Consider the following 18,722-nt stretch of genomic DNA (forward strand, 5'->3'; position numbering starts at 1 on the left):
CCCCCTGTTCTGGGGTCTGCTGCTGCTTCTCCTGTCCACCTCAAGTCCCCATCTCTCCCTGCACCTTCTCCTGGATGGACATCGTCTCCAAAGCCTCCTTTGCAGAGCCCTGGGATTCCCCCGAACCACAAGGCATCTCTCGCCATGTCTTCTCCGGCCATGCTGGGGAACGTGGAGTCGGGTGAGTGCTGCCTCTGCTATATCTGTACTTGGCTCTTTGGTTTGTGTCCAGTTACCCCAAGGTGTGCAGCGAGGAGGAGGTTTCTGGCAGGGTGGTAGAAGCTAGATGGTGCTTTGCCCTCTCGAAGGAGGCTGTGCTTGGGGTCCAGTGGGTGGCTGTGCAAGTGGTGCACAAGCGCTTTCCTCCCTGTTGTATTTGTGGGCTTGCACTGTGCTTCCTGTGTGTCGAAGTGAGGGCTGGTCACTTGGAGGGCATAAAAGTGAAAGGAAGGGGTCAGGAGGTGTGAAAAGATATGGAGTGCTGGTGGGAGAAATCTTTCCTTGGATGTGTTTTTGGCTGTTCTGCCATAGTTCCTGGTGATTGTAGCTTTGTCAAAAAGATCCTGTTCATGTTATGAAAACACTTGGAGATAAAAGACCACTACAAAGACATGCTGAGTGTAGTCAGCAAGTTGCATATCTAGGTCTGGTTCAGGTCTGGTTAGTGCTTTCTAGGTTTACCACCACAGACAGGGAGGTGTGCTAACATTTGTTCTGGCTTTGACCGTTTTGGAGAGAGCTGAACACCGTATGTAGCATTCAGTAGCGTGCTGGAACTGTGCCGTACCTGGGATCTCGGGGTGCAGGTGGTGGCACTGCCCCATCTGAAACGGCAGTGGGCTGTTGGCAGCACACCTCTGCCCTTTCCTTCCCTCCCGAAGCGTGCTCTTCCCTCCATCAGGCCTCCCAGCTCTGGCCCTGGGTGGCCTTCCTGAAGGTCTCCTGGCTTGGGAGAGGCCGGGAGCGGAGCCGGTTGCCCACGTTGCCCTCTAGTGCTGCTGTGGGTAACAGCGCGGCGGTGGCTGGGGACTGGGGACCGGCAGCGGCGGTGGCAGGGAGGGTAACCCCTGGAGGGATTGCTGGTCAAGTCTCTGTGTTTGGGAGGGGAGCCTGAGAAGGGGGCCTAGATGTTTGCATCTGACGTGGCTGCTGAGGCCATGCCTGGTGCGAGCCCAAGCACCTACAAGTCGGAACCGAGTGCTTTAGTCTGGGCCTAGAGTTGTGCTTAGCAAATGCGTTTACATGCAGCTCCTCCAAAGCATAAATGTTTTGGCAGTGCAGGAGTTTTGTATTCTCTGCTCCCCTTTTGTTTTTCTGGGGGAGAGTGTTGAGGAACGTGCGATGAATTTTCAGGGACAGTACAACTTTGGTTTAGCATCTTTCCTTTACGTGTGGTCTGAGTGGCATGAAATTCATCAGTGAAGAACAAAAGAGACTAGAAGTAGAGTATTTCTAGGTTTGGGAGAGCAAAGGATGATGTTACACTAATAGGTGCAGAGAACCTTTCTTTAACTGGAATGAGCAGCAAATATGTGTATATAAAACCTGAAATGAAACATAAACAGGGAGTTTTGCTTGTAGCTGCTGGTGCAGCTTGTCAGAAATCTGCTCACATGTCTCAGCATAATAGCTGCTACAGCTTTCGTTGTGCTGCCTGTGTCTTTTGTCCTTGTTTGATGCCTCCTAAAGAAAAAGGAGTTACAGTTGACACTTGGTGGGTGCAGGAACAATTCATTGACTGCAGATTCTGATTTTTATGGCTAGACTTGGTACCTAAGTCTGTCTTCAGTGTATGGAATTTGAATAGTAGGATTTTCAGACTTACCTGATAATTCTTCATGTGGATTTGTAGAGGCTCAAGAGAGTTCCAGTAGAAGTGCAGAGTCCAGGATAACAAATGTTAACCATCTTGACTAATAGACTTATTTTTCTGGTTAACTTTCACAGGCATTGACTGCTTTAATCATAGTCCCTTATAAATAAAAGGGATTTCTGCAATAAAAGGGATTTCTAATTTTTTAGATTTCTAGGAGAAAAGGGTGAGATTTAAGGTGAAAAATGATAAGAAGGAAAAAAATTAGTCTTTTTCTCTTTCTCTTTCTTTACTATTTTTTTTTCCCTAAGGTGGTCCACCTCCTTCCACAGTCAGCCAGTCTGCTCCTGTGACTCTCCCTGGAAATCTTCCTTCTAGCAGTCCTTACACAATGCCTCCAGAGCCAACCCTCTCCCAGAATCCCCTCTCCATTATGATGTCCAGGATGTCCAAATTTGCCATGCCCAGCTCCACACCGCTCTATCATGATGCCATCAAAACTGTGGCCAGCTCGGATGATGACTCCCCTCCAGCACGCTCCCCAAACTTGCCACCGATGAACAGCGTATCAGGTAAGAAACTCGAAGAAACATAAGCCTAAAGTAGCAGGCAATACAGTGAGGATGATTTTTATGGAGGCTTCATCAAATGAAGATGGTGAGAGGGACAGCCCTGGAGGAATATATAGTCATGGGTTGTTTTTGAGGAAGGCAGTTGCAATTCCCTGAAATAGGGAGATTGAAATTCTCCTTGCAACAAGTTTTTTCTGTCCAGAAAGTGTTTGTTCTTCAGAAAGTGTCTAATCTGGAAAACCCTTGTGTATGGGAGAGATTTCCACTCGGGCAGACTGGAATTAACTTGTGTGAGTGAAGGCTGCTCACGAGAGTAAGAGTCAGACCTACAATGTGTTATCCAGAGGAAACCTTTCTTCCTCTCTCTTAAGGCAGTGTCGTAGAAGCTGCACAAGTTTTTATGGGGTTTTTTTGAACAGCAAATAATCCTGTCTTTTCCTGGGTTTTATGGCTTGCCTTTGTAACAGAACAGAGTGTTAGAGCACCTTCTCAAAATGTATACATCTTTTTATGTAGGGAATGTGTAATTGCAGGTGACCTCAGCTAGGACTGAGGGGAACTGTCCTGTTCCCTGCCTGAGAGAGTTAAAGGAGAAGTGAAATAAAACATTGTCCTTTTGGGCAGTCTTGTGGGTGAGCATGTTTATATGAGAAATCCAGTCTCTGCTGACAGATTAATGTTCATGAGTATATATTTAATACAAAAGTAGACTGTAGCCCCTCCACCCAATTGAATTAACACAGTTAGAAGAGGGGATGAGTGCATGTTTCGTAAGAGTGGCAATTTGTAATGAATTCTTGATGAGTTTAGCTGTAGCTTTGCTGTCTGTTTCTCACAGTAATGATCAGCCACTCTGGCTGAATGTACCTGGGGAAGCTGGCTAATTGAATAAGTTCATCATGATAGCTCATTAACCTCATTGATCGCTGCCTCCTAGTCTTATGAGACTGGATGTTACCTGATGTATCATTTCTTGAGTTTTGAAAGGAGATTCAGTCACTTCCCAGTGGACAAGTGTCCGTATGCTGATAATCTGTCACGGACATTTTTGTTACTGCGTGTCTCATCAGGGATGTAGGAAAGGTGTGGGTTGGATCAAGATCCTATTTACAGAGCAGGCTTTAGTTGCTTTTTGATAGGGCAGTGACGAGCTTAGGGAGGCAGCTGTGCTGGTGGCATCAATTTTCTGGTTAAAATAACATTTTTCCAGAGCCATTACTGATGTGTTTTTACTAGCAGTAATTATTTTTTTTGTACGTGTGTGGACTTGGTAACCTTGCAGGAAGCTCTCTGATAGCTTTATTGATTATTATTGGCTGTTATCTAAATGTGATTCCTTATTTCTTCCCTAGGAATGGGCATTAATTCTCAGAATCCTCGAATTTCAGGTCCAAACCCAGTGGGTCCAATGCCAACCCTTAGCCCAATGGGAATGACCCAGCCTCTTTCCCATAACAACCAGATGCCCTCTCCAAATGCTATGGGACCCAACATACCTCCTCACGGGGTCCCCGTGGGACCTGGCCTGATGTCACACAACCCAATGATGGGGCACGGTTCCCAGGAGTCTCCAATGGTACCTCAAGGACGCCTGGGCTTCCCACAGGGTTTTCCTCCCGTACAGTCCCCTCCACAGCAGGTGCCATTTCCACACAACGGGCCCAGCGGTGGACAAGGCAACTTCCCAGCGGGAATGGGCTTCCACGGAGAAGGACCTCTGGGGCGTCCTACCAACCTGCCCCAAAGTTCGACAGATCCAGCACTTTGCAAGACTGGAGGCCCTGGCGGTCCAGACTCCTTCACTGTTCTGGGAAACAATATGCCTTCAGTTTTCACTGATCCGGAGCTGCAGGAGGTGATCCGTCCCGGAGCCACGGGAATACCTGAGTTTGACCTGTCCAGGATCATCCCGTCGGAGAAGCCTAGCCAGACACTACAGTATTTCCCTCGTGGGGAGGTGCCGGGCCGCAAGCAGCCACAGGGTCCTGGGCCCGGCTTCTCCCACATGCAGGGGATGATAGCAGAGCAGACCCCGAGGATGGGACTAACGTTGCCCGGCATGGGGGGCCCCGGGCCGGTGGGAACTCCGGATATCCCTCTTGGCACGGCTCCGTCCATGCCAGGTCACAACCCGATGAGGCCGCCAGCCTTCCTGCAGCAAGGCATGATGGGGCCGCACCACCGCATGATGTCACCAGCACAAACGGCGATGCCTGGCCAGCCTGCACTAATGAGTAACCCCGTGGCCGCCGTGGGCATGATCCCAGGCAAGGACCGAGCCCCTGCGGGGCTGTACAGCCACCCGGGCCCTGTGGGGTCACCTGGTATGATGATGTCAATGCAGGGCATGATGGGACCCCAACAAAACATCATGATTCCCCCCCAGATGAGGCCCCGAGGTATGGCTGCTGACGTTGGCATGGGAGGATTTAGCCAAGGCCCTGGAAACCCAGGGAACATGATGTTTTAAGCTGCTACCATAAGACTGGATGTTCTGATCCTTGTCAAGATGAGATTCCAAGTCCTGAGGGCTTTTTTGGGAGCTTCAGGAGTACAGTTTGGCCATGCAATAGGTGAAAAGAGACCAGAGGACACTTTGGGAAATCTCGAATGTATGGAATTACCTGAAAAAAATTATTCATTTTAACAGGTTGTTTTTTTTTAAGATTTATTTTTTAAAAATTATTTTTGTGGACTTGGGTATCCCGTGACGGCACCTGCTTTGAGAATCTGTAGCTGTATTTTGAGAATTGCCATTTGTCACAAGTTGCACCATTCTCTGTATGTTTACGTCCTTCGGACTGGCTTCTCCCAGGACTCTTGGTTATTTTTGGGGTTTTTTGTGTACTGTACTATATTGTAAAAGGGATTTTAGCAGAGACTTTAGTCTTTGGGGTGAGAGGAGAATGGGATTCTAGGCTGTTTACTTTAGGTGGAGAATCCATCTTCAGAACTTCGGACTATTTTCCTTCAACTCCAATGTATAGAAAAACCAAACTACGACCTCAGAGCAGAGTATTAATGAAAAGCACAAAAAGGAACTTAAGTTCAGTGAGGGGAATCTTTTAAAAGAAATAAATAATAAGTTAAGGACATATTTTTCAAATTATGGCGTGCTGTCCAGCACCTTCTGTCTCTCCCTCCCACTCTTTATTAAATAGGCTTCTCTCTCTCTCCGTCCCCCTTCTATCTCCTCCTATGGCAGCTGCAATACCTTGTGTTATTTTGGAGAGTGAATCTAGGAGAGCCTCTCCTCACGTGGGGACTCCTCCCACTTTTAGGAAGGGGCTGGACTTGGACACTGTTACATCCTACAGTAGTCTCTCTCACTGTTTCCTATTCTCCTTTTCTTAGAAACCCCAAGTGATTTTATTAATGTGGGAGTGGAACAGACACTAAAAGTTATCCAGGATTTTTTTTGTGGTTATTTTTTTTTCCTCCTCAGCGTAAAACGTTCTGTGTAACCTCCATTAAATTTGGTACAAAACCACTCGCCAGGGCTGTGGTGTCAGAAAAATAAAATATATTGTTTCTTACAAAAATGAACTGTCTTCTTTAACCAGTCCAGTTGTTTCTGTGTACATCAGACTGCTGCCCAGATGACTGTTTGCTCTTCCTTATGGTCGCAGCCAGCCCAGAGGCCAGGTGAGGTAAGCTTTGGCAGCTCCTAAAAGTCTGGGCTGCAGGCAGCTGCCTGCTCCTTGCAAGGCACCTCTGTTTGCTTAATCTGAACAGAGTTTGTTTTTCCTCAGAGTGAGGTCTTATTTCGGAACGCCCCAGGGATGGTAGTTGTAGTCTTTCTTCCTTAATTTGTTGAGGGTTGAAGAACAGCTGAAAGTTGTTGTCTCCGTCACTTCCTCCTGGCGAGTGTTTGCAGCACTACAAGGTACGTGGCTTCCCTGAAGCGGTGGTGTCTGCCTGCCGAGTGCTGGAGTCCAGCGCTGTATGGGGCACTGGGGTTGTGTGTCCCCCCTGGGGGCTTGGGATTGGGTAAGGTCTCTGACTGCCATTGCTCAGAGGCCGAGATAGTGGGGGATGGATGATGTTAAATAACAAAGGTGAGAGAGAAATCCCCAGCGAGCAGATTTTTATCGAGACAACCCTGCTGGGTAAATTGTTGCTTTGCTGCAGTTCTCATCGATTGCTTCCTAATCCCCCTGTCTTCTCAAACTTGCCTTTTGAGAGAATTTCAACAAGATTTTATGGATTTGTCTATGAGGAGCGAGAGACTGGATGCCAAAGCATGGCTCAGGGCTTGAGCCCTGCTCCTGGAGAAGATCAGGACGAGCCAGGTGTGGATCTGCAGGGCAGAGTGTGAGCTCTGTGGCTCTCTGCTTTCTGGTCCCTCAGCACTGTATATGGAGTGTGTAACCTCTGTTTTTCCTTCCACTTACTGTTACTTGAAATTATTCTAATGAGTAGTTTCCTATTAATGTGAAGCTTCACGTGGAGAATGAGTATCTTGACTGTGTTTGTGTGTGAGAATTTTGTCAGAGTTAACTGACCCTTTCCAGGTGGAGGAATTGCTGCCCGTGGCCAGCTTACCAAAGTTTAGTTGGCAGTGTTACAAAATGAGTGAAGCCGTGCAAGCCTCAGAGCCGTCTGTTGCCTGCTTCCTAATTCACCTTTGTGCTGTCATGCAAATTTACAATGATTTTGGGTGAGAATTACTCTTTTGACAAAGTGTAGGATGTATGTTGTGGTGCTTCCCTCTAACAAGACAAGCAGCGTGCCTGAAGCACAGGCTTGTCAGGATTTTAGAAAGAGCTGACAATGACACAGTAAGTGTTATTTCTGTAGAGTGGATTTACCTCTTCTTTAAATGGTTGCACAGCTCCCTTTTTAGGACCTTGCACAGGAATTGTCACAGTACAAGCTTTTTAAGTGTTGCTACTTCTGCCACGACTCCTGACTGTGTTTTACCGTGTTGAACAAAGCAGTCGTCTTGATCGACATAGAAATAACCTGGAGGGCTTGGCTTTTTTTAAAGTCTTTCTCAGTGCCTCCTATGCCTGTTGAGGTATTTTGAATAGCAAAGGATTTGAGGTGACTACATTTTATCCTAAATAAAAAAAAAACCAAAACAGTATAGGGGATTCACTGTTTTAGAGCCACTTTGAAAGAATGTATTTTAAAGATAGTGGATGATTCAAGTTCCTTCTGTGTCTGTCTAACTTAAGATGCTGGTATTTGGTATCTTAATGAGATTGTTTCCTACAGAAAATGCAGAAGACGTGGATTCTCCTGAGTTCACATGGGTGCACTCGATTTCAGATGTTTGCACCCGGTGATAGACAAGAGATGCTAGTGCCATAGCTGGCTCTGGTTGGAAAAATGACTCAGCAGATGTAGACTGAACTTTGTTTTGCTCTTATTCTACTTCTCCTCTTTTTGCTTTGCAAATGGAAAAGCTTTCTAGCTGCCAGCCTTGCAAATTCACCTTGGGATCTGTAAGTCAGGCTCTGTTCTCTCCTGCTTATTTATAATCAATAGTAACTGTGACTCGGCTCTGGTAGTCATGGTGCAGTTGAAGACTGAAAGTGGGGTTGCCATTTTTAGTTTTCTTCCCCTCCCCCCTTCTCCTTTCTTCTTCTCTTTTTTTTTTTAAAAAAAACAACTTTCCAAATCATCCTCCTCCACCTTTGTTTGAAAGAATGAAATAGGCTTTATTCATACATGCTTGGCTGCTCTTCCTCTCTAGTAACATGGGAGGAAACAGTCTGCTGTTCAAATTATCTCATCCCAGATGGCTGCGCAGCCGGAGTGCGGAGAGATTTAAAAGGTAAACCCAGCAGATGGTGAACTTCTGAGATGCAAAGTAATGCGCCTGCTAAATCAAAAGTTTAAAATACTTGAAATCTGTTTGTTTTAAAGTAGTAGACTGTAGCAAACAGGTCATCTGTGAAGTACGCTGGCAGTTTTAAATGCCACCCAAATGAACTCCAGCTTTGTACCTGTATCATGGGCTACCTAATCTACCAAAGAACTCGACAAGCAAGTAGCCAGCCTTACGAATTTAGTCCTGACCTCCTAGTGGTATCTAATGGGTAATGTTTCAGAAAACAGACCAATATGTGAAGACCTAATTGCACCAGTCTTGGTTGGGATTTGCACACTGGTGGTGCTTCTGGTACAGCACACGTGTCCTGACGTGTAGTAGATGCGGGTGCCTGACTCTTTCTGAGGGTAAATGAGAATCCTAAACATGCCCCTTAGACCATTGGAACTCAGCATTTGTTGTACTGAAGTGCTGGGGCTATTACAAATACGGTATACACAAGACTTAAGTTTGTGGTGCTTGGTATGCTGACCATCTACTGTGCTGGTTTTCACTCTGGTGGCAGAAAAAGCTTCATTTCACTGGTGGTGGTCTTCTGCACTCACAGTGGTGAATGTTTTCCTTGTACAGCGTTGGCAGGCTGTTGGCTGAAACCTGTTCCCTATTTTGATATTTCTCAAGGAGAAATGATCCATGTTTGATGTAGGCTTGTACTTAGTAGAATGCACTTCACTGTATTGATTGGTAGTAATTCTTAACCTGAAAGAGGTAAGTTGTCTTGTACCTGTGCTGTGTGTCATCTTTCTGGTGAGGTGACCTCTGATTTAAAAAGTCTTCCATTTTTAGCCAGTCCACAGTTATTTCTGTTGATGTAGTTTGTGGTGGATGTGTAACACCTAGCTTTATCGTGGTGCTTCTGCTTAAGGTTAAAGGATATTATCAGGAGTGTTCTTCAGGCCTTAAAAAGATCCAGACTCAAACTGCTAGCTTTACTATGTTGGATTTCTTGACATATACACAAAGCTCACTATCCTCTTGATTTTCTTTGACTTTCAACCAGTCAACTTCCTGTGCCGAGAGATGTAGGTCCTTGTGACTCATTACACACTCAGGTTTTTAAGCTTACAATTGTTTTTGTTTGAGTCAGAGCATGAGGCAGGGAAGAAAAATGATGCTGTTTCGTCTGGGATACTAGAAACTTTAATAGAGGATGTTTTACAGGAGGAGAAAACAAACCCCTGAATTTGACATCTATTCTTGCCAATTACCTACTATAGTAACATTGCCTTAAGTGAACCATGCTATCTGAGAATAGCTTTGCAATGCAGAATGACAAGTCTCTTAGGTTTAAGTTGACCAACCTGCATTAACTCTATTGGACTAAAATATAGCAAGGGAGGCAGACTAACTTGGGTTAGCAGCTCCAGCTCAAGTTTGAGGGAACCTGAGGTTGAATATGTTGGCTGCTCGCATCAGCAGTTCTCATAGGCAGCTAAGGGTAAGAAAGTTTTTGATTTCTTTTTCTTTCCCCTGGGATTTGTGGCTTTCCCAGTTCTTGCAAAGGGTCAGTCTGTTCATGTAAATACACTGGTTCCTTGGGAAAGTCTTGATTTCTGGAAATTTTTATTCCATGTTTTCAGAAATGCCTCAGGTCTTCTATGCTCAATTTGCAGTTCAGCGCTTCCCAGTTACTACCTGTGTCCTTCGGTCTGAAAACTCTCCCATTGTCCCACCAGTCCTCTTATGAAATCATTATTTATGCTAGCTGTGGTCAGAAATAACGCCTTCTTAGCACTGTGGAACACAACTACCGGAGCTGCTCAGTGGGATGAGACCAATGCGTGGCCCAAGCACATCCACACAGAGGGGAAGTGTAATGCCAGACCAGGGCACAGCGGGCACTGCAGAAATGATGTAAGAGACAGTGGTGAAATACCCTGGTCTCAGCGGAGGCTTCTTCCCAGCCACTGCCAGGAAGCTGACCCGTTTTTCTGAGGTCTGCTGCTGCTACTGAAATGTGTATTACCCTGCCTAGAGTGATTTGATTATTTTAATGGTGTGAATGTGGTGCCCTTTAGCAATTTTACACGCACTAGGATAGTTCGCACTGCTGAGTTCTGAGGGCCTTGACCGTGTTGCCATTTTTAACCTGGTTGCTGGTCAGTTTTGCTGGGAGATCCTTCTAGCTCTTGTTGAGAAGAAGGTATGTGAATTCCTGCTTTGCTAGTATAGCCAAAGCCTCTGATGCCATTCCCTGATACTCCTTTCCCAAACAGACCATGTCTCACAAAAAGCTTGCAGCCTTACGCCCAAGGTTTCCATCACTGTTTTCCAAACTGTGCGTGAGAGCTCGATTAGAGCAGAACGCGCTGTTCTTAAGCAGGGGTAGACCACTGATTTTATATAATGGCATTACGGTTTTAGGCTGTATAAAAACTTGCTGGAAAGTAATAAATGTTTTGTTTGCTTTTTTTGACAGCTTCTAATAGCAGTTCAGTGAGACCTCCAGCGATGTATTTAGTATTCAAATTACTCTGTTCACTGTGCGTGGTGTCAACATGTAATTGTGGTGGGGGCAGGCTAATGAAAGAGTAGAGGTAAATCCAACCCACGCTTCTCAGAGAAGGTATTGTAGTGCCTCCAGTCATGTATCTGTCAATGAATTGCATTACCATCACGGCAGTCTGATTTTGCTAAGTGAGAAGGGCTAACAACCAAAACTGCAGGGCCTTTTTAATAAGTGGTCCCCCTATTTTAGCCTTTACAATCCCAAAGAAGTAGGTCAGGTTCCAAGTTTTATTTACTGATTAAAAAATGAACATTTTAGCAACATAGTGATCCTTAGTATTGTCTTACAGGAAAAAGTGTCATCATCTCAGCTAGAAGCACTTGTGTTGGCTATGCTGGTGTGTGCCTGTTTCAGCAAGAGCAAAATAAATGCAACGCTGCTCAAAGTTGAAGTCAGTAGCAGCTCCCTGGACTTCCTTGTCTAAAGTACATTAAGCAGAGTTCACCAAGAGTGCATGTTCTTGTACTTGGCCCGCTGTGGTTGTTTTGCGTGTTTGCAGCACAATTTCCGTAATTACAGGAGTGCAGGGAAGAGGTTTCTGTCCCTTTGGAGAGGTTTTGTGTGCGCAAAAATGCCCTCAAGAAGATGGGGTAGCTAAATGCTATGCAATTTGGGAGGTTCATCTGTTTGCAGAGCAACCCTCCAACATGACAAAAGGGAAAGGCAGAGTGGCACCTGCAGTTTGCCATACATAAAAGCAGTTGTGTCGTTGTCTTCTTGCTGAAGTTTGACAGCACAGAGCAAGCTGGACTTCATCCCACAGTCCCAGCATCTGAGGAACAGGTATGTTTTCTCTCGTGTTCCTGAAGTGTTCTTTCCCTTGCTGCTTTCAGCCTCTCCCTGATTTCGTGTGGCTACCTCAGAAGTGAACTCGAGGCATTGTTACGTGGCTTCTCTCATCTTGCTGCTAACGGTGAAAAGTGACACTGTGCCACCCTGTGTCTGGTAGGAAAAAGACCCCTCATCTAAAATATCTTTGGAATAGGGAAGGCTGGCAGGAATATGAAGAAAAATAGTCAAAGATGGTGACAATAAACTAATTTTAATTTAAGACAACTTAATTAGCAGGCAGTTTGCTAATCCCCCTCCATTTGGGAGCACAGGTTATTGTATTCCTCTGGACTGACTGAGTACTGTGAAAGAACGTCTAGAAATTCTTCGAGTGGGCAGAGACCTGCTCTGCATCCTTTCACCACTTGTTCCTGCAAAGGCAAAGAGACACAATCACAGATCTTGTGCATTCCCAAAGCCCTTTTTTTGCTGATACCAATGCGTTCTGTGGCAGGGAAATGTGGTAGTCGAGACGACAACAGAGGCAGAAGTTCAAAGTCTTTGCCTGAGCTCACACTAAATCAATAGCCAGTTCAACAGAAAAGGTATCTTGGCTACCATGGATGTGCTGTAGGTGTCTTACACTGTCATCTGGCTTGATGGCATGCTCAGAACAAGTCTTGTTTCACAGCTTTACACGCGCGCACAGTAAAACCATAAAGCCCAAGATCCCCTGGGATCTTACCTCTCCACAGTAAGACACGCGAACAAGCCACTCTTTGGACTGCCGGTCCTGGTACAGTTCCAGGGTCACATCTGAAGCATAACGTGGCCACTTGCCATCAAAGGTGCCCAGTGCCACCAGGAGAGGAATAAGGGTAGTGTCATGACAAGCATAGAGAATGAGCTTTCTGATAAAGGAAGGGAAAAAAACAAACCCAAACCTAAAATGTTAGCTGTGTTCCTCTATGGATAGTCAGTTGCACTCATGCTTTTTCTAGCAGATGAGCACTTGTCCTCTACCCACACATTCAACTTATTTCTGAACCAGCTTTTCACACTGACAGCAAGTCAGAATTTATAACAATTAAAGGAAAAGATCTGTCCTGTACCTGGCCTTTTCAGCTGGAGATGAGGGATTTACTGCTTCTGTAATGTTCTTCTGCAAGGTACGGAAAAGGAGACCAACACTCATCTGAAGAACTTCTCTATAAAAGCAGCAGAAATAAATCTCATTTTTAAACTTTCAAATTAAATAATTTCAGAAGATCACCTGGGGACCCGCTTTTCTCTTACAAATTGGTAACACATATTGAGTGTAGCTAAGAAGTATTAAATGCAATTCCTACAGTTACTTTTTATTTTGGCAGTTGCCTAGTCACCACAGAGCTTCTAATGTGATTGCAGACTGGGTGTTAACAAGGAGTCTCATGAGATGTAGCCCACATAAAGGGAAACCTAGAAACCCCTTGATGTTCTCTATGCTATTTTGTTTCCCTCGTTGTGATTTTTGAATGCATGGTTTTCAGCTAGGGAACATAACTGTAGTTGACTGCAAAACAGCAACTGAAGTGGTTGGGGTCTTTGACAGAAGGGGAAGAAGTGGGATTTAAGAAGGTGGTGGCTATACTTAAAAATTAGTTTTTATAACAAAGAGGAGATCCTTGGACAACTCCTGGTGTGAAGAAAATCCCTCTACCTAAGGAACACATCAGTGGAAATGTAGGATGAGGGTGACTGTGGCTCTCCCCGGTGTTGTGGGAGTGGGGGAAATCAGTCTGTCAGTACCCGAGATCTCCAATACAAGTTCAAGAAAAGGCGGTCCTATACCACTACCTGAGCAGAGCTGATCAATGTGGCAGCTGTGAATGCATCTGAAAGGAAAATGTGGCTGATCAATGTGGCTGCTAGGATAGCAACTCAGCCACCTTCACAAAAAACTGTGGGAGGAGGTAATTAACTGCATGGAGCAGCAGATTCTTTTGCAAGTAGTTACATGCGTGCAGGGCCTGGCATCACCTTTTCCACTAGCATCAACACTTCTCAGCCCAGCTGTGCGGATGCCATCCCTGGGATTGACTTCCCAGGCTGGAATCCAGATTGTAGTTGTGCATCTGCGAGGGCAGCCTCGCCTGTGCAGCCTCAGCGCTCAGGCTGGACTGTCTGCTGGTCTCCTCTGCTTTGGCCTTTGATGCAGGTTCACTAAAGCCACCGTGGAAACTGAGGCCTTTGCTGGCTGCCTCAGTGGCTTACTACTGTTCCTCCAGGACTACTACTGTTCCTCTCCACGACTGTCACTGTCGGCAAAACAGGACGCAAGCCCACATCTTGGCCTCCTCCTGACTCAAAAGCACTGGACTTGACGCTGAGATGGCTGAGGCTCATGTGGGGGCAGTGGCCTCTGGTGGGCAAATGCAGCAGACCAGAAAGGACTTCTGTCTGCCTCAGTAAGTGCGTGTAGCATATCCACCCTGGGTAAGTCTAAGCCAACCCCTAAGGCTGGAGGCATGGATACAAGCAATCACCTTGAACCATCTTCCAGAAAGAAAAGCAGCACGTCAATAGATCGGCGCTCAACTGTCTGCTGAAAGCTCTTCAGCACAGGGCAGCTTGGCAAATTGTGCACCTGGAAGGAGAGGATGTAACATAACAATGGGGTTTGACCCTCTCTGAGGACAGATGGATGACTGCCCACAGAAAACAGCTGTTCACGTTGCAGCATTTGTACTACAGTATTATACTACGGTATTCATGTCAGGAGTTCTAGCATAGTTTTGAACATACAGACTTGCTCTGTGTACCAAAAGGATGGATGTTTGTTCTTGTGGATACACTTCTACGTGAAGGGAGTGTAATGCCTTGAGCTATTCAACTGCCAGCCAGCCCAATTACCATTAGCTCCAGCAAAAAAAAAAAGGTACTAAATGGGGTACAAATATGCTCAGCCCCCTTCCAGTAGCAGAAGCAATCTGGCTGAAGGAACCAGGATTAAGATGAATCTATTAGGTGCTGACTGCCAGAAAATAGCAAGCACTTTGTAACAGAGTAAGCGAGGCCAAACTGCTCTCTTAGCTCTACTTCATGACACTTGAATGAGATACTGGATTTCAAGGTAAGAGCACAAACGCTGGAGATGAGTCTTCATCCATCCTAGAGCAAAGCTGACTCCACATCTTGCTTTTTAAAAAGGCCATGCTATTTTTAGAAACTTTCCTGGATTGCACAGAAAGGTACTGGGGTACCCACTGATATCACTGGGTGTTGGCATTCTGTGGTTCCCTCCATATGCATGGTAAAGAGATGTTTCTTTCTGCAACAGTGCAACAGAACCGCTCAGCTCACCTGCTCAGCAAAAATGTTATCAAGGAGATGAAAAAAATCCACAGACTTATCATCATCAATACCCATCTTCTTCTTAATTGTTTTCAAATCATCAGAGATACCTGGCTGTTGCAGAGCATTCTTCAACTTATACCTGTCAGGGAATTAAGAAAACAAAACAGAAACTTCACATATCAGACTTTCTCTTTTGTGTTTTTTTTGGTGATACCAGCCCAGTGGAGTTCTGACAACAGTGAGGGGTAGAAGAGAAGCACTACAGGATACTGAGGGATTCCTGATGTTTGGAGTCTAAGTTGCAGAGTGGACAGACACTGTATCTAGATGTCAAGGGTCAGAGCTGGCTATCTCCTTTCACAGAGGTGGGGGAAAAATTGAGATGTGAACACCTCAGAAGTGGTTCCCATAAGCAAGGGCTGTGTATCAGTTAACAGATCTGGTCATACTGGAACAGTACAAGTCTGTGTCTTCAGGGAGCAGCCTTTAACTCCCTCATGAAAGGAGAAAGGGTAGAAGCTTTGAACTGATTGCTGTAGGGTGTGGGAAAAGGGAAACACCTAGATACTCACTTGTAGCTTAAATTTGCCTCTCGCTATATTAGAAGCCATTCGCCTCTTTACACTGTTTTAATTTTATTTTAAAAAGTTTAGCTGAGAATATCCATGCTGGCTATGTACTTCCAGCAAAATACATTGCATATGTTTTATTTTCTCTGACCCTGATCTGCTGGGAAGGAGGTGGAAAAGGCTTTTAAAGTTTGCTTTTTATTTTTTTAGGAACTGGCCTAGTTTCTGTTTGAAATTGAGTGTGCTCTAAGTCCTGGTATAGGTAGCCTGTAAGCTGAGGCAGTGCTTCCTCCTGCAGCTTAAAAAGATCCACCTTGACATGGTCACAAAATGTGCTCAATTGGTGGGCTGGGGAGAGGGAGAAGAGGACCTTGCAGTCTACTCCCTTTTTGGGCAGTTGATGTTACTGTTAGTGAGGCGGAATGCTCTGCTTCTATGGGCCATCGTCTCACCACTGTCAAGAACAACCCTTTGCCTGCAGAGTCAAGCATTATATAGTGAGCTTTTGCAAGTGAATTTTGACAACCCTTGAATTCTGGACAAAAATATGCTAATGTATAATCCATCCAAACTGTAATACGTTTGCTTCTCTTCTTCAGTTTCTACCCCATGCCCAACCTGGCACAGGCATTTGCTTGACTCTGCCAACATGAATGTTCTTTCTGTGTAAGATGTTCCTTATTTTATTTCATTAGTCTTTGTTAAATGTGTCAAGGCCGAGTATATTTCAGTTTCTTCGAGGTATAAATGTGACAGGAATGTTGTAATAACCCCCAAACCAGAAGTTGAATATAAAAAGGAGGCCCAATATGTTCACACTTGAAAGGCGTGTTAAGGGATGTAAATTACATTAATTCTGCCCTGCAGCAATGCCGCAGAATAGCTGTACATTAGCTAGTAATGAGTATTTGCTAGACACAGACTAAATTAAATTGGTCTTTCAAGAAAAAGTCTCTATATTTTCTTCTGGTGCCACTGCTTGGTATATGACTCTGCTTACTGAGCATTTTGTACAACTAGCTAACCATTCCCATAGAACAGTAAGTGGCAGATGAAGAAATTGGGAAATGGGAAGAAAACGTGTAGTTTTAAATTACTACTGCAGAAATGAAACAGCAGTGAAGTCGTATGGGGAGGTATGGCTGGCAATTACCTGCTCAAGCATTTCAGGCGCTGGCAGTTGTGGTAATTGGGGTAGAGGATTTCAGAGCTTACTTCATCAGTGACAATGACAACCGGTCCTGTGGAAGAAGAAGGAAGTTTCTGTGATCACTAGTGCACCTGTGTCTTTAGACTGCTTTAATCACTCCTGCAGTCTTTGTGCTCAAGTCCACTGCTGTCAACTAGCAATTCCCCCTGAGCTATCACCTGCAACACAAGCCTCTGTCCTTGTTTCTGAGCATGGAGCATTTAATTCCACAGGGATGTCTGCTGTGCACCTTGTAAAGCTTGCTAGTTGTGTGTTGTGTGTGTTTTCTAGTGTTTGTATGAGACAAAATTAGTTTGTGTCATGAGGTGTAAGGAGTTCTGGCAAGTCACTTCTGCTATTTGTTCCTGGATCTGAGGGAGAAGAGGCAAGATCTTCAAAACCTAGAGTGTATTTCTGGGACATGCAAGTAGTTGTCAACCATAGGGTACAGTTAAAAGTTACTCCAGATACCGCACTTGTAAAGGATCTTGGTACTCCTATGGCTGAGATACTTGGGTTTCTCTGAGAAACTTTTTTCAGATGAACATTGGACCTGTAACTTTTGCCCTCTTGATTCTGAAGTGGATTAATGCTAACCTCCTCAGTAGGTCTGAAATTTCAGCATTCATGGCAACAGATCCAACCTGAAGCATCAGCAGAAAGCTACACAAAGAAAGGGAGCAAGTTGATAAAGAACATAAAGAACCAGGAGAGTGTGGGGAAGAGGGCCAGGTGCAAAGAACGGGAGAACTATTAATGACCTGGAGCCAGACAGAGTTGGGATGTGCGAGGAGTGTGCATCTAGGGAAGACTGAGAAGGGAAAGGCACTGATCAGAAGTCTCTCCGACCTTCTTTCTGCTGTTGGTACAGCCCAGCTAGCAGGCACCGTGTGGACTCCAGATTCCGGAAAATATTAGTGGAACGGATGCTGAAAGAGAGAAAGCAGTGTGTGAAGTAGCAATTTCTTCTTCACATGGACACAGCTACAGGTGGGGAGGACTTGCTGGAACTGAGGGTTCTGCTTTCAGCGTGGCTTTGGAAATCTATGGTGGGATTCATCTCGCCTCTCTATAGATACCTACAGACATCTTAAATAGACACCTAAATCTGAACTGCCCTTTAACTTCCCTTCAGAGACAGCTGGCACTTCTCTGGTGTAATTCTTCTCTCATCCTAAACCAGACACTCCGAGCATTACTGGTAATAGCAGCAGGGGTGCGCTTCATCTCACTGAACTTTAGCTATTTAATCTACACTGAGTTAAATTGTGCTCCAGAAATACTCGTTTCTCTTCACTCACCAAAAAGGTGCATAATACCACTGTCAGTGGTTAAACCTAGGTGAGACGAGTCTGTCCCTGGCATCAGACTTGGGACGGCTGGGGATTTGGATGCTTTGTGTCACGAGTGAGTTCTTGTACTGGGCTCTGCAGGCTGAGCAAAGATGAAGGCCTGGGGACAGCCAGTCTGCTATAGAATGGAAAAGGGCATGTCCCTAGCACAGGGCTTACTCTGTAGGAGGGAGGAAGCAAGGGAAGGTCCAGGAAGGAACTGAGATACTCACAAAACCTCATCAGGCTTAAATGTGGGTGAGAGAAAGTTGGCTTCTTCCATGTAGCTTCTCCTCAGCCTTTTCCCCAGGGCAAAGGTCTGCTGCATCCCTACTGTCGTCAGCTGTCCTGCAATCACACCACCCTAAGTGCAAAGAAAAGGAAGGGTCTCTAGTGAGATATGGGAATAAACAAGTCTACAGAGGCAACAAAAAAGCACTGTGAAAGACAGCCTCACCTTGAATATAATCTTTTTGTACTGCTCCTCGTAGGGTGAGTGAGGCTGAGGTCCTCCATTAAGGTCAGTCACCGTGTAAACAAACTTAGTCTGAGCAGGTACATCTAAAAGAGAGGGATGCCATTCCACCTGTTTCAAAACAAACAAACAGTGCTTCAGTGAAAAACAAGGACTTCCAAGAGCATTAAACCAAAGCTGGACTTTTATTCTGTGCTCCAATGCCAATAACACAACACAGCCAAGGAGAACTGATCTCTGCAAATGGCACATTCAGAAACGGCAGCACTGTTGCATCTTGGAGCTGCTGATCTGCTGCGTGTTGTGCACAGATAATGC

General features: G+C 45.3%; 2 protein-coding genes across 2 annotated transcripts in view; one reads left to right on the plus strand and one right to left on the minus strand.

Annotated features, from left to right (window-relative positions):
* The window catches only part of BCL9 (B-cell CLL/lymphoma 9), a 12,087-nt gene extending 6,166 nt beyond the window's left edge, over nt 1–5,921 (plus strand). Inside the window, 3 exon segments of the mRNA XM_010192191.1 lie at nt 1–181; nt 2,125–2,385; nt 3,738–5,921. The exon segment at nt 1–181 is cut by the window's left edge and continues 18 nt beyond it. Of these exon segments, the coding sequence (XP_010190493.1) occupies nt 1–181; nt 2,125–2,385; nt 3,738–4,855 (1,560 nt within the window). The 3' untranslated portion in view covers nt 4,856–5,921.
* Nucleotides 5,922–11,759: 5,838 nt separating this feature from the next.
* ACP6 (acid phosphatase 6, lysophosphatidic) lies at nt 11,760–18,515 on the minus strand (the record flags this gene model as incomplete). The annotated part of the gene is made up of 9 exons (XM_010192192.1): nt 11,760–11,935; nt 12,250–12,415; nt 12,617–12,712; nt 14,030–14,130; nt 14,847–14,979; nt 16,563–16,650; nt 17,448–17,527; nt 18,163–18,293; nt 18,387–18,515. Coding segments are annotated over 9 exons (1,050 nt in total), but the record flags the coding sequence as incomplete, so codon positions are not given.
* Between the last annotated feature and the right edge of the window lie 207 nt (nt 18,516–18,722).

This window comes from Mesitornis unicolor, unplaced genomic scaffold (genome assembly GCF_000695765.1).
Source record: "Mesitornis unicolor isolate BGI_N332 unplaced genomic scaffold, ASM69576v1 scaffold55019, whole genome shotgun sequence".
NCBI classification, from domain to species: Eukaryota; Metazoa; Chordata; class Aves; order Mesitornithiformes; family Mesitornithidae; genus Mesitornis; species Mesitornis unicolor.